General features: G+C 32.8%; 1 protein-coding gene across 1 annotated transcript; it reads right to left on the reverse strand.

Annotated features, from left to right (window-relative positions):
- Positions 1–15,034: 15,034 nt before the first annotated feature.
- LOC132701314 (uncharacterized) lies at positions 15,035–16,230 on the reverse strand. Its single transcript, XM_060669121.1, has 2 exons — positions 16,092–16,230; positions 15,035–15,381 (listed from the first exon to the last, which is right to left on the reverse strand). Exons 1-2 carry the CDS (start codon positions 16,135–16,137, stop codon positions 15,035–15,037), a joined length of 393 nt encoding a protein of 130 aa, XP_060525104.1. The 5' UTR covers positions 16,138–16,230.
- Between the last annotated feature and the right edge of the window lie 865 nt (positions 16,231–17,095).

The raw sequence follows: 17,095 nt of genomic DNA on the forward strand, positions 1-17,095 counted from the left end.
CTAATAATATTATTTTAATAATATAATTTTCGACGATATTGGCAACATTGCGCTTTTTGAGTCGTAGGAATGATTGGAAATAACGACTATTTCTCAACAGAAGTTACAGAAAGGGATTGAACATTTATATTTAAGTCGCAGGGCATCGAGCGTATCTTCAAAAATAGTGGAACCATTTGTTTTAAGAACTGCTTTTCAGTTAGAGTGGTAATTTTCCAATGTTATAAATAGAGGAGGTTTCAATTGAAGAATAGGAGATGATTAAATATTAGAACATTTTGTTTACCTGGGATATTCAGTAATGAAAGCTTTTTGTTTTTAAAAAATTTCAAAAAATGTTATTTTAATTTTATTTCCCACGTTCGATAATATATAGTCGAAACCACACACAATCGCAATGACGTCATGCTGGTTGGCAAAAAACGTATATTTGCTGATTATTACAAATTACAGCTTGCTAATTGACGGTGCTAGAGTTATAAACGCTTTAATACTGTAAACTGCTGAGTAAAGGTTCCCATACATATTATATTACTTGTTTCTCAAAGCGTCAGCAATTTGTCTGTATAAAACCACGGTGCGAACCACGTCGCTAGCTTTTTTGTCATCTCGCTTGAATAAAGTTTTTTAAAAAAAATCAAATTCGTTTTCCACGACGAAAACTGGCGCAGTCGGTAGGATTTCCGTGAAACAAGCATTCCAAAATCGACACTGTTTGGTCTCTCTCAAGAGTTTATTCGCGAAATCCGAACAACACAAAAAACTGTTCAAGTGGGTGCAAAGTGCTCAATTGGCCAGGGGAAGGAACAAGCATCGTCCACAACCCTATTGGTGCGAAATAAGGAACAAAAATCGTCCGAATTTCATACGTAGCCCAGGGAAGAGACAAGCATCGCTCATCCTATTGGAAAACTAGATTAAGAAACGAAACAACCAAGAATGAAAATCGTCGTTCTCTCACTGTTAATGTAAGTTTTTCTTTTGTAAATATTTTTCTGATTCAAACTGGAAAGATTAATTTCTCGTTTTGAAACATTAGAGTTAAAACCTAGAGTAGCTTCTGTCGATAATTTTAATACATCATCTGATTCCGATTCCGATTCTGACATTAATTTAAACACAATGCCGGATACGGTGAATCTTCAATTAGTTAGGTACCAAGCGGATAACATCCCTCATTTCGATGGCAATCCTAAACAAATAAATCGTTTTATTAGAATCTGCGAAAATTTTCTAACTAATCATCAAAATGTAAATAACCCAAGTGCTTCAATAAATGTTTGTTTAATCGATACAATAATTAGTAAATTAATTGGTAGAGCAGCTGATTTAATAACTTCTCGTTCTGAACTCGATAGTTGGTTAAAAATTAAAACAGCCCTTCTGGCAACGTTCTCCGATCAAAGATCAGTTGATTGTCTTTTACAGGATATAATTTCAATGAAACCCAATAGTAGCGAAAGTGCGCATAATTTTGGTTTACGCTTGCAAGATGCCCGTAGTATTTTATTTTCAAAAATTAACTCTACATGCGAAGATATCAATATAAAAACTCTAAAAATTATCCAATTTGAAGATCTAATTTTAAAAACATTTATAAACGGTCTTAATTACCATATGCAGTTAGTTGTACGTTTAAGAAATCCAAAATCTCTCGAAGAAGCCATGTCGTTCTCGTTAGAAGAAGAAAATTTTATCGCTTATAAAAATCGTGTTGATATTTCAACCAAAACTACACCTGTTGCAATGCAAAATAAACCAAAACCTCTATTAGGTTAATACCCAATTAATTACCCATTAGCTCCACAAAATTTCACTAGCCCATTTCAACCGCCAACAATTCGACCAAGTTTTAATAATTTTAACCCCCCGAGATTTCAAAATAATTTCCAAACAAGACCTTATTTTCAGAATATTCCAAGACCAAATTTCCAAAATAATCAAAGACAAAACTTCCCGAATATTCAAAGAATTAACCCGATGATCCAAAGACATCAATTTAATCCAAGACCTTACCCATTTATGCAAAGACCTATGCATTCAACTACAAGACCGATGTTTAATCAATATAACCAAAATCCAACCCCAAAATTTGACAAACCGGAACCTATGGATACTTCATCAGGCAATACCCGTATAAATCAAATTCAACCAAATAAAAATTACTATCTAGCAAAAGAGATTGACAATCAATCCACAACCCCCCAAGCTAATTCAAACAACGAAATACCAAATTTTGAAAGTGAAAATCCTTATGATTTTTATTATCACGAATATCCCATCCTTGAAGAACAATACACCTACGACACAAATTATGATACACAAGAATTTTCCGATCAAATATATCAATTAGACGAAAATAACCACTGTTATAATGAACAGGACGGAAATTTTCAGGAAACTCCGAATACAAACAACCAAACTTAACGCAAAATTTTCCCCAAAACTACACTTCAATATATGTTAATAATTATAATCATTCTGATTTACCAATAGTTTATTTTCCTGAACTTGATGCTCAATTTCTATTAGATACAGGTAGCGCGAAAAGTTTTATAAATCCACAGTTAGCTTATAAATATTACCCAGACTTTATAAATATTGAAAATTTTTCAGTAATGTCAGCTCATGCAACATCCGTTCATAATGAAGTAATGACAATACCATTATTTCCTTCTTTCAATTGTCCTGATCAACATCATAAATTCTATCTTTTTAACTTTTCTCCAAAATTTGATGGACTTATAGGAGTAGATCTTTTGAAACAAATAAAATCAAAAATAAATATTAGCGAGTCTACACTGGAAACACCGAATGTAATAATTCCACTGTATTACCAACATAATATTAAAAACACCCCAGCGGATCCAAAAATAAATAAAATTTTTGACGAATCCAAATTTAAATTCGATGAAATTATTATTCAACCAAGAACAACACATAAAGTTAAAATACCCGTGACAGAACAAAATGGTATAGGAATCTTAAAATATGAAAAATTCGTAAATGCTGAAATGCCCGAAGCTTTAGTAAAAATTGTCGGTTCATTCGCGTTAACAACCATTACTAACACATCTGAAAATCCTGTTAGTATACAATTTATTAAACCTCTAGAAATAGAATTAATAAATGAATGTGAAACTAATTTCATAAAAAAATTAGAAGATAACAATGAAAATTTAATCGAACATTCAATAAGTAATTTCGACAATTTGCAAAAAGAAAATCTAAAAAATTTAAGACTGAATCACTGTAATAAGGAAGAATATAAAGTAATTAGGAAGTTATGTTACGAATATCGAGACATATTTTATTGCGATAAAGTGCCATTATCTTTCACGAATCAAATTAAACACAAAATTAATCTAACTGACGAAACCCCCGTTTACACAAAAAATTACCGTTATCCTGAAATACATAAAGCCGAAGTAAATAGACAAATAGACGAAATGCTAAAAAATAATATAATCCAACCCTCACATTCCCCTTGGAGTAGTCCTATATGGATCGTACCAAAAAAATTAGATGCATCAAATAAACGTAAATGGCGCGTTGTCATAGATTACCGGAAACTTAATGAAAAAACAATTGATGATAAATTTCCCTTGCCTAATATCTCAGATATTCTTGATAAACTCGGTAAAGCTCAGTATTTTTCAACTCTGGATCTAGCTAACGGTTTTCATCAGATAGAAATGCATCCCGATGACATCCCAAAGACAGCCTTTTCTACTGGTACTGGACTTTTCGAATTTAAACGCATGCCTTTCGGATTGAAAAACTCACCCTCTACGTTCCAACGTGTTATGAATAATGTGCTAAGAGGCTTCCAAAACGAAATCTGTTTAGTATATTTAGATGATATTATAATTTTTTCCACATCCCTACAGGAACACATTGATCGATTAAGAAAAATTTTTCAGAGACTAAGGGAGGCAAACTTTAAAATTCAATTAGATAAATCAGAATTTCTACATAAAGAAGTAGCGTATTTAGGTCATAAAATCACTAAAGAAGGCGTTAGTCCAAATCCTGATAAGATAAAAGTAGTAAAAAATTTTCCTCTCCCCCAAACACAAAAAGAAATTAAGTCATTTCTAGGATTGGCAGGATACTACAGAAGATTCATTAAAAATTTTGCTAAAATCACAAAACCAATGACCTTATGTCTAAAGAAAAAATCTAAAGTAGAACACAGCCCCGAATTTATTACAGCTTTCAACCATTTAAAACAATTACTAATAAATGCCCCAATATTAAAATATCCAGATTTTTCAAAACAATTCGTGTTAACTACAGACGCATCAAATTACGCGTTAGGTGCCGTATTATCACAAGGCACACCACCAAACGATAACCCAGTCGCATACGCGTCTCGCACACTTAATGACACCGAGCAAAAATACTCTACAACGGAAAAAGAATTACTTGCCATAGTATGGGCCTGTAAATATTTTAGACCGTATCTTTTCGGTAGAAAATTCCAAATTTTTACGGACCACAGACCATTAGTCTGGTTATTTAACCTAAAAGAACCAAATTCAAAACTTATGAGATGGAGACTTAAACTAGAAGAATTTGATTACGAAATTCTTTATAAAAATGGTAAACAAAATACAAATGCGGACGCCTTGTCACGAATAAAATTAAATGCTTTAGAAACCGACTCTATTTTTAATAATCCTGGAGATATTGATCTTGATATTAACAAATTTCTAGACAACGATTTCGATCCGAATAAATTAGACTCAAATGAAATTTCGAAAACACTCGAAGAAATAGAAAACGAACGTCCTAGGAGCCCAAAAATAATCATTCTCGAAAACAAACTTTTAAGACCGGCTTTTGAAAATGCAATTCATAGTACAAATACTGACGAATCTTTACAAGGAATACCTATATTAAATGAAATTATTAACAACAAACCAAATCAGATAATACTTCAGAAATCTCCGTATTCTACTTATGTTAAATGTAACTTTAAAAACTTCGACGGTCATAATATATTACATGCAACAATTCCAGAAGAAGAAATTAGTTTAACAAAATTCTTCAAAGAACATTTAAATAACAAAAAGACGTATATTCACTTTTTATCTCAACAACTAAGACCAATTGTACAAAAAGTAATCGCCCAACATTTTCAAAATTATAAACTAATCGAATGCACAAAATTAATAAATAATGTTGAACCGGAAGAACGAAATATATTAATTAAATATAAACATGAAGGTAAAACTAATCACAGAAGCATAGAAGAAACTTGTAAATTTTTAAAAAATAATTATTACTGGAAATCCTTAAAGTCAGATGTTACAAAATATATTAACGAATGTGAAATTTGCCAGCGAGCAAAATATCAACGAAAACCACCAGATCAACCTTTAATGTTAACTGAAACACCCTCTAAACCATTTGAAATTATATACGTCGATACCTTTATTGCCGGCGGACAAAAATTCTTAACTATAATTGACAAATTCTCTAAGTTTGGACAGGCATTGCCCTATTTTGGAACTGCGATTTCAGCATGCCAACAATTAGTACATTTCTTTTCATTCTATGGAATACCAAAACAAATTGTTTCTGACAACGGAACAGAATTTAAAAATGACGTCCTAGACTCTTTATTAAAAATACATAAAATTAAAATCCATTTCACAACGCCGAGTCATCACGAATCCAATTCACCTATCGAACGTTTTCACTCAACCCTCATCGAACACTTGCGCCTATTGAAGGAAATAGATAAAAATTCCGATATTATTTCACTTATGCCCTATGCGATCATTGCATATAACAGTACTATACACTCAAATACTCATTTTACGCCTTTTGAATTAACACTAGGACACACAGATACACGTGACCCTATGAACCTAATTCCTTCTCAAATATATTGTGAATACGTAAATAACCATCAAACAAATACTAAGCTTCTTTACGAAAAGGTACATAATGATTCCCTTTTAAAAAAACAAAAAACGATCGATAAAATTAACAAAAACAAAACTCCAGTAGAACTAAAAATTGGCGCAACAGTGTATAAGCGCACCGAAAGTCGAAAAAGTAAATTAAACAAAAAATTTTCTGGACCATTCATATTAACAAAAATTTTAGATAATAATAAAATTGAAATAGAAAACCCAAAAACAAATAAAAAAGAAATAACTCACGTTAACGAGACTAAAATAATGAACATTGTTCCAGATGGCTCGCAAACATCGGAGCAAACGAAGTAAAAATCCACAACCTGAACAAGTATCCAGGAATCCTTCCTTATAAACTAGGTACCGCAAAAATAACCTCCAACCATTTTTCCTTTATACAAATTTTTGATTTAAACCCAGCTGTTGCTGAATTCTATGTAATCTATAACCAAGTAAAAATATTAATTAGTCAGATTAAAAATAATACTAATTATTTTCACGAATATTCTAATTCAGTCATCCCTCTTGTAACATTAGAAAAACGCATTGAAAATCAAATTAGTCAACTCAATCCATTATCTATAAGAAGTAAAAGAGGCTTATTAAACCCAATCGGTTCTATTATTAAATGTATTACTGGAAACTTAGACCAATCTGACGCGGAAAAATACGATGTAGAAATCAAACAACTGCAAGAAAACCAAAATAATTTAAGAATCAATTCAATTAATCAAATAAAACTGTTAGAAAAAACAATCAACTCATTTAAAAATTCGATATCAAATATTTCTCATAACCAATTTATCCTTAAATCTAAAATATTACAAATTGATCAAGTAATTAAAATTGAACAAACGAATGACTATGAGTATTTCCAAATACATGTAGTAATGAATCAAATTACCTTTAGGTATAATTTAATATATAACATTTTTGAGAAAATTGAAACCGCAATTAGTTTTGCCAAATTAAACACTTTACATAATTCGATAATTGATCCGTCTGATCTATTCGAAGAAATGAAAAACATTAAAAAAGAATTAAAGGAAAATCAACTGCCGTTCGAGTTATCAATCGAAAATATATTAAATTTTGAAAAAATTATAGAAATAAAAAGCTACTCTAGAGGACTAATAATAACATTTATTTTGGAACTACCGCTACTAGAATCAGAAATTTATCAATATTACCAGTTGTATCCGCTACCAGTTAATAGTGAACAAGAACTGCAATATTACGTTAATATACCGATCAAACCATATCTTGCATTGAGTGGAAATATGTACTCATTTATGGACTCAGAATGTGTAAAGCTACTAAAAAATGAGTTCATGTGTAAAAATATACATATTACCTATATGAAGGAACACCCGCCTTGTTCAGTGGAAATAATAACTCACAAGACCAATATAACAAACTGTAAACCAATTAAAATCCAACTTCAAGAAATAAAAATTTTTAAAATCCAAAATGGAAAATGGATTATTGTGACACCTAAGAAGATAATAACAACAGTACAATGTAATGACGACATTAATACTGTTCCATTATTTGGATCCCACCTTATTGAATCCTCCCCAATTTGCAAAATACAAATTGGAAAAACTGAACTAAGAACCTATACCCCTAATCGATTGAGATTTGATGACACTCGTCTACCGGAAGTGAATCTCTCACTACTACATAAACAGAAAATAATCTTCGATCCACCAGAACTCACATTGGACACGATTAACCTAAAGGAAATAAAGGAGCTGCAAATCCAAATGGACGAAGCAAAAGAAAACCTTGGAAAGATGTCATCACGTATATATTCTACGAGAACTAGTGTTTGGACAATTTTGTTATACGTAATACTTATATTAATCTTGATTTATTTATTATATAAATATTTTCCATTTAAATCTAAAATTAATAAACAAAAAGAAAATATTGTTATTTAAAAGCACTTGTTGTACCCGTGCTTTTATCTAAGGGCGGAGGAGTTATAAACGCTTTAATACTGTAAACTGCTGAGTAAAGGTTCCCATACATATTATATTACTTGTTTCTCAAAGCGTCAGCAATTTGTCTGTATAAAACCACGGTGCGAACCACGTCGCTAGCTTTTTTGTCATCTCGCTTGAATAAAGTTTTTTAAAAAAAATCAAATTCGTTTTCCACGACGAAAACTCTAGTAACGCGCTCGACCAAAATATGTTACCTTGAGATTACTAAGGCAACGTCCCGTGCGTAGTTTTTTATTTCATTTTTAATGGGCTAATTCTGCAGTTTAGCTAGACATTAAAAGGGGAATTTTAACTGTGATCGCACAATGTTTATTGAATTGAAGTTTATTGAATTTAACCAGGAAATTATAGAAAAAAAATCCAATGATTTCAAAATCTGCAGTAATAAAATTCACAACATCCTCTTAGTTTTTGTATTTATTTCACTTTTGAACACATGAACGCAACATAATGGGTCAAAAGAGAAATCAAATAAATTGAAGGACTTCAAAGCAGAACCAATTGAAAGAAGGAAAACGATCTAATAAATAATTAAATCTTTGCCAACGGGACGAAAATTTTTCAATTTTGGTAACTATGACATATCCAATACGTAAACTGCTACAAAGGTACCAAAATATTTAAAATTGTCTTTTGCGATTGTGTGACATTTGTGAACTTTTCGAAATAACTTTCGGCAGGTTGACAAATCAATGTTTTTTACTGACACATAACCTTAAATAAAGATAAAAAAATGAATAACCATCTGACATTAACTTTTTCAAAACTTCCTTGCCACGACTGTTATTACAAATTGGTCTAATCTGCATTGCGTCGTTGTCATACAGCGAAATACTACGTGCCTGGAACGGACCCGACCATTGTCAAATGAAAGCATTTGTGCGTCAGGAGCAAAGACAAAGACTCCTTGTGATAGTAACCTGTCTCTCTCCTGCCCATTGCATTATTTGCTGATCGTGTTATATCTGAGGAACTCTTTTGTTGTGGGATGAAATAGAATCTAGAGTTGATACAAAGGAGTATAATAAGTTCACCAAATGACCTGTTCCAAATACCTATTAATTAAATAAATTTACATCAATCTTTAATTTATATTTTATAATTTTTATTTACAGAAAAATAGCGGTAAGGAACTTTTTTAGCTATTCATATCCATAATTTCGATAGATAAAAATCACTTTAGATAAAGTAAAGGCAATAGCAAGCCACTTTGAACGTAGCACAAAAGCTAACAATAAACTTATAGAAACTCGAAAAAATTAGGGAATTAACAATCCAAAAAAAACTAGCCAGACTAGACTAGACATTACAAGATGGAACTCAACCTATTACATGCACGGAATATAAAAACGAAAAATACAATTGAAAGGAGACAGTTCATTATTAAGTTATAGATTAACATGTTCTATATGTAAGTACATACGTATAATATTCACTTGATGGCAAATGAAAATAAAAGTTGTTTATTTAGGACTGCTCCACGCTCATACCTGTTCCAAAATACTTATTACTAGTATTTGGTGTCAACCCTATTAGCTGTGTTTAGCAGTGCGGTTTTGAATGCATTTCGTCTCGAGTTTTTTTTTAACGGTGTGAAAATTGTGTATTTTGTGCTGTTAAAGATGTATTCAAATTTTACAAAGACGATTTCATAGACTAATAAGAAATACTAATAATCAATGTCGACGTTATTGCTAGTAATAATGGTGGTTTCGTGTGTTGCTTATGGTTGTAGTAATGAACAGGATGGATGGAAATTAGATTGTGATATTGTAGTAAGTACCGTTTTTTTTAGTTTCCTATTCAAACGCTCTCATATATTGAAATTATGGATTCAGGCTATTCGTAGAGATGAGTGGAAACCATCTAGAACTAGCCGGCTTTGTGGGGAATATTTTCTTTCAATAGACTCGGCCAGGACTGTTAAAATATCGAAATATTGAAGTCCGATACTGAACTCAAGTTAACGTACCTCGTAAAAAAATAATAAAACATGTAATGTTGATGTAATGATGATGTTGATCGAGAGACAAATGCGTTAGAAGGATTATTTTTTTCAAATAAAGGTATAACTTTAAATTTCATGTGACTTATTTTTTAATTCACAAAACACATTCTAATTTACTAGTTATAATTCTAGTTTAGCTGAAATTGGTATAACAATAACACTTCTGATGGTGCTGAGGCGAATATTGCCACCTATAATAAACTAAGTGCTAATATTGATCATAGCCAATTAGTTCCATACTTTACCCATACTTGCCACAAAAAATACGTGTTTACTGTATTCTCGATATCTGTCATATGATAAATTAGGCACGTAATGATTTGGCTGAAAAAATTTTGAAATCAAAAACAGAGGGGAATACATTAAAGCGTTTAGACAATATTCAGAATGCTGAAAAATTGAAATTGCAAACTCCCTTAGGTCTAGTCATATTAATTGTAAAAATTAAATAATGAATGAATGACTCGCAGCACAAACTTTAATTAGTGTTGTGGAAAATGTGACAGTATTTAGAAAAATGTGGAGTAGCTTAATTGAAGCTACTGTTGAAGTTATAAGAACAATAGACCGTGCAAGTGATATTTTAAATCCGAGAAAGCCTTTTGGCAATGGTTTCAAAGCACCCAGTAGGGCAATACAAACGAATATCTGGAAAGCTTAATGTTAAACAGTGTTCGCAAAACTTTAGCTGTTGGCTTCGTATTAACAATGCAAAGTTTGCAAAACACATTTTTCGTTAAATGAAGACACACTACAATATTTTTTGGCTTACAAATGTTCGCAGAATTATTTAGAGATTATTTTTCTTGTATAAGGTCAAGAGGTTGCAACAACAACTCAAACACACAACTTAAGCGGGCATTACGACATTTATTATACAGGAATTAGGTAACTTCCAGTGTCAGTGAAAATTGTTCTAATGTTGAAAGTTACTGCACTCCTGCTTTTGGATTCCGTTCAGAAGAAAGGCAAAATCACAAAACAAAACAAAACAAAACAAAGCCAAGCCAAGAAAATATATTATATATCTGAATACATAGTTCGTCGCCTTGTTAATGAAACCACTGTATAAAAATTTTATTAAAAGAAGATAGTGATAGGAGCAATGATTATATGTTATTAATTATTTTGCTGAAAATATCGATATATTTCAACCCAAACACCCTATAATCCAAGAACTATTCATAAGTGAATAGAATCAGTTTCAAATTATTAGAAAATGTTTAGATGTTTTTATAACCACCATTCTTCACTCATGAATTTAACGTTACCTAGAGGTGCTGCTACAGTCTAACAAAAAATGTCTAAACTCATATTGTTTAAGAATTATTAGTGTGTCCGCTTCATTAATAGTTTTTATAGGTATTTTTCCTATTCCTATTAACTTGTATTTTTATTAGTATACTAAGTATATTATAGTATATATTATTATAGTATATTATAGTAAGTATAGGTAGTTGTTTTTTTTTTAATTTCCCTTTACCATTATATTTTTCTCTTATTTTTATCCCTTTGGGTATAAACTTCACAACAATAATTATTTTAATCACAAGAAATGTAACTGCTAAAGTTTGTTTGACATCGTTCAACTTAAAAATAATGCATTTCCTTACTTTTTTTATGAAATTAGTTCAGTGTTGTCATATTTCAACCTCCCCACAAAAAAATCTCGCTGAGAAAAGTAGTAAAGATATCATCATTTTTGTTCGCTTACCACTTACGCATCGTATCTTAAAACCGGTATTGCTCAGGCATCACTAAGAGCCTGCAAATACATTTGCATCACGTTAAAATGTAAAGGATGTCATCGCCCTGCTGCTTCGGAAAAAATATCCATTTTTTTGCACAAAGACACCTCTTCTTAAAAGCTTAATGACTTTCTGAGTTAGTATACCAGCTATTTTAAAATTTTATAGAGGTGAGCTAATACATTTGTTTAATTAACCACTACGTGACTTTGCCAAGTATGTCATACAGAGTATGCCAAAATTCTACGTTTCTGAAAAAAATAAGTAACAGCTAAAACTTTTTTTTTATATAACCATACTGACCATGAAAAATATGAAGAAAAGTAAGAGAAGAACGATATAGTTACCTGACATATAGAGGCCCTATGCCCTATGCTAACAGTACAACAACTTATGAAGCAACTATGTAAAAGAAATTGAGGTCAATTTAACATGCGCATAACAAGATTTAAAATCTCCTTTGTAAGCAATGACCTTGCGGTATCCGACAACCGACAGATAGTCAATAACTTTGAATGGAACATTTTTGCGGCAGTATTCTGGCAAAATAGGCCTAGATCCCATTGACTGTTCTGGAAAAACGAGTCGAGTGTGTGAAACTCGCTGTTTAGAAAAAAAATCGCGGAAAGTGCAAGTTAGTGATTGAAATTTTAAGGCATGCGCGGAAAATCGTCACCGTCTCTACGAAAATATCAATGCCGTCTGCATTTACTGTAAAATAGATGTTGTTAGATACTTTCCTTCCCTCAGACGAAGCAGTCCTAACCTATTTTTTTTATTATTTTTAAAATTTCTTTAGTTATTAATTAAGCACCTTCATTTTATTTCAATATTTGCTCAGGCTTAATATCGACATCTTATGTTTAAAGTGTGTTCATTTCTGTCATAACGCATCTTTTATTATTTTTTGCTGCTACAAATCAGGAGCATATATACAGTCGGTCATTCATTATGTACTATGTGCTAAATTTAAAACATAAATAAAAGATGTTTTAGTGAAAATAAATCAAACATATCATCATCATGCAGTTGATCAAACAGTTTAATTAATAAATCAAGTTATGACAAGCAGCTTTTCCCCCCATGGGCCTAGATAGATATTGAAACCACTTACCACCCCTTTGCAAGCAAAATATGATCAAGTGTGAAATAGAGGTTTCAGAATTTCCAGAATTTTGGCACAATTATAAGCATCATTAGAAAAAATTTAAAAATAACATTCAAGAAATTATATCATGTAACAATGTGCCTCACAAATACAGGGTTTTAATTAAAAACACCTTGGATACAGGATCTCGTCATAGGGAGGCTCATTCTCCTGACCTCTCCTACAAATCTTTTTGAAATCTTTTTATCACAACACCACAAGTTTTGCTTAACTCACGGCACATTTCGAATTAACAAATATTCTAATTAAATAGATAACAATAATATACAATAAAAAAAATAAAATTTTAATTTTTTAAAACACAAGGAAAATGTGGGATCAGACAGAGAACAGTTCAGAGCATATTCTCATAGCTCTTAAGGGTTATATGAACATTATACTGCCAATGGTGCCAAGCCAAACCAAACAAAGACCATGCAAATGCTGAGAAAGTTGGATGCTGAGAGGATAGAATCTGAAAAGATTGATGGTGACTGATGTATTTAAAATTCAAGATTGTTACATAGGAACAACTAGGTAACTTTTAGTTTTTGTAGTTGAGAACAAACATTGAGACTTCAATTTTGATATAATTTATTTATCATTGAAATCACAATATGTTTTTATAAGACTAGTCCCAAATCTAAACACATTCTTAAAATGTTAACAAGAAAAAGGATGGAACAATAAAAATAAACAATTAAAAACGAAGTTAATAACGGCAATAATACACTTAAAAATTTCTGTTGTACAATCCAAAAACTGTTGTACAAATGTATTTTCACAAGCCAGACAATGAAACACTACCAATACGAGCAGATACCAACAATTCTTTCTCACATTTTTGTAGTTTTACTTGTTTTGCTATTTAATTTAATTCAGATTGCTTTATTTAATGTTGCTTCAGTTTTTCTGAAAGGAAATTATAAAATTGAACGAAGTGATGTAATTCTTCTATTAATATGAAATTATTATGAAACAACAAACAAAAAAATATTACGGCTATGAGGTGAATGCCTGAGAGTGGCATGATCCAATTTCATTAAAATTTTCCCGCATTTTGTTTTTGTTCATAATATTAGTAGAAGGAGAGCCTAACTTCTGCATCCCGCGTTCTCGGGAAAAATCCTGAGATAGCAAATTTACAGATGTCTCGCATAAGTTGTAACACTTCAGAATTGTTACTTTACTGGAATACGATCCGGTAGTTCCGCGCCTACATTTTAAATTCTAAGCGCCTTTTTTTCCTGCCTCACCGGCAAACACCTGATTTGTTCTGACGTCCGCGCTACCAGGCTAAGAAAGTCGTAATTTAATTCGCTTTATTTAGTTGTTATTACCAATGTTTCAAATACACACTTCTTAATAAATGGTCTCCTTAAAACTATACCCTTCTATCAATGAAGAATTCGTTCGCGAAATAGATTCGTATCGCTAGTATCATTGGGCGTATGGCCTTATGCACCTAGTTCCGTGATTTCTCTCCGTTCCGGCATCTCTCTCGAATATCTGAGAAAGTAATCTATTTATCTTTCTCACTCCTGGCTCCGAACGACATGCGTGGTATGATATCGTTTTCCTGTTTCGGTAGAAGAACAGTGTGGTAGCTAGCCAAAAAGTGATTAACCTACCGGCTTTTTCTTCAGCCATCGCTTTGCGGATATAGGGTTAAATTCACTTAGATGTGTGGTCAGCGATTTGGTGATTCCGTTGCTGTTCATATTTTTGGTTCGTTCGCAGAACTGCCCACACTTACTCTGTAAGAGGATTTGACTGCTACCTGCTGCCTACCAAGCTTTAACCCTCAAGAACATCCATCGAGGGTAGTAGATGTATAGTGCCGATATAAGCAACAGAAACCGTACATAACCTCAATTTCCTAACCCCCCCGCAGCGGGGGCCCCCCGCGCGTGGCGTCCTAGTGTCCCCCCTGTCTACCAGAGTGCGCTCCGCCCCCCACCCAGCTTGTGTAGTGTCCTGTTTTGCCCCGGTTCCGCCCGTCGCTGCTAGATGTCGCGCGCTTGTGTAGCGTCCTGTTTTGCCCCGGTTCCGCCCGTCGCTGCTAGATGTCGCGCGCTCCGACCGTCGTAGGCCCCCCCGGTAGAGGGCGGTGACGGTGCGGCGCGGTGACGCGGTGGATCGGGAGGATAATTAAATAAACTTGAATTTTAATACATTTTATTTTATTTTATTTATAAAATTGGTCTGGCGAGGAGTTTCTTCTTCTTTTTATGTCGATTCAGTCGACCATCCCATTGTTCCTGTTCCTTGCGTTGTTCTTCTTCCCGTTCCCGGAGGAAATCTAAATACGAAGTGCACTCCTCGCCGTCCCACTCCGTCGACCACCCACCCGGGTACTCCTGCTGCTCTTCTTTTGATCCACCGGGTTGCTCCTGCTGCTGGTGATGTTCCCTTGTCGTTTCATGTCGTACCGGGAATTCTAACCCCCGGTACTCTTTGTGTGATTTGAATATGTGACGCCCTAAGCGATGCGCCAACATAATATGCGACTTGTCATACGGACAAACCGCGATTTTTTCTAGAACAAAACAAAGTATGATATGTAGCGTTTCCTATAAAACACACATTTTTTTTTTTTTAAACAAAACTTCCAAAAAGGGGGGTTATCAAATAATTTTAAAAATTGTTTTTTAAGTTATACGCGCATACCAAAATTCACGTTTCAATTCACTGTCATTTAAATGTACGTGTATTATTGTCAAAAGGGCAAACTGTAATTTTTTAGTACAAAAAATAAACAAAAATATGTATATATTTCGCGTTTTCCCCATAAAACGCACATTTTTGAAACAAAACTTTCAGTAAGTGGGGGTCATCAAATAATTTTTAAAAAATTGTTTATTTTTTAAAAGCCAAAATTCCCTATTCACTGTCATTTAAAAGATATTAAAAACGCTCAATTTAATTCGATTATTATTGTCAAAAAGGCAAACTGCAATTTTTTAGTACAAAAAATAAAACATATTTCGCGTTTTCCCCATAAAACGCACATTTTTGAAACAAATTTAAAAATTGTTTATTTTTTAAAAGCCAAAATTCCCTTTTCCATTCACTGTCATTTAAAAGCTATTAAAAACACTCAATTTAAATCGGTTATTATGCAACGTAAAAAAGATGAGTATCATATTTTAAAAACAGGTAGAAACTAACCAAAAAAGTGATAACCCAAACTGAAACCCACAAGAAAAGACGCGCACTGTATAAAGGTAATTAAAATATAAAACTTACCAGTTGTAGGGTCGTAGGGAAATGGACATCGCACTTCTGTATTCATTGCACTGAATATAGTCTATAATACACATGCAACGTATTTATACACATGCACTCCCTTCCATGGTTGAATTAAAAGTCGAAAAGGTCTTCTACCCACAAGTACCAACGCCGATTTGAATAGACGCGATGTTGTCGCCAGACAACCGTGCAGGTAGGAGTCTCAGGGTCAACACGCTTTCACACGGGAACGCAACCGCTTCGGACGTTGGACGAACGTATGTTGCCGCAAAAGATCAAGGCCAACTTGCTTTCATTTTTTACAATCTCCGTATGGGATGTGGAATTTCATAACGCGCCGAGTCTAAATGTCGAGTTGTTTTGCTTGTTGAGAATAATAATTAATTGCCCCCTTTATATTTGCTCCGTGGGATTAACGTAATGGGAAAAATTTGTTGCAACGCATGTGGAGGTGTCTTCGTTTGTTAACTTTTAGAAAGTATTCTCGCACCGTATAAATACATCTCATTTTTCTCTGTTTTGTCAGTAGTTGTTTTTGGTATTATTCGTGCAACGTGGAAGCTAACTTAGTGGTTTGGTGTTCGTACAAAAAAGCAGTAAGTACCTTTTTTATTGTCTTATTTTAATTCTTTAACATTTGTTATTATTTTATAAAGGTCCTAAAGATCATCTTAGTACTCTCAACCCGTAACCGCAAATAGAATAGCAGCAATCTTAAGCGTAAGTTTTTTTTATTTTTTTTATTTTGAGATAAAATAATTAATAATAATTTATAGATGGACTTAAGTCAACTGAATCAAACCTGTCTTGCAGAAGGTGATTTTGAGCAGCCGATTGTCAAACTGCATGAATTGCCGATAGGCGTTCCGTTTAAAATTACTAGAGCCAAAATTGTTAATACAAAATTTGGCAATTCCGTGTTGCTGCAATTAGAAAATTCCGTAGTATTTCTTCCTACTCGCGTGACAGAAGCTTTCCGTCCGAGACTAGAACACTTTGCG

Source organism: Cylas formicarius, unplaced genomic scaffold, assembly GCF_029955315.1.
Source record: "Cylas formicarius isolate icCylForm1 unplaced genomic scaffold, icCylForm1.1 PGA_scaffold_4__25_contigs__length_36172078, whole genome shotgun sequence".
In the NCBI taxonomy this organism is placed as follows: domain Eukaryota; kingdom Metazoa; phylum Arthropoda; class Insecta; order Coleoptera; family Brentidae; genus Cylas; species Cylas formicarius.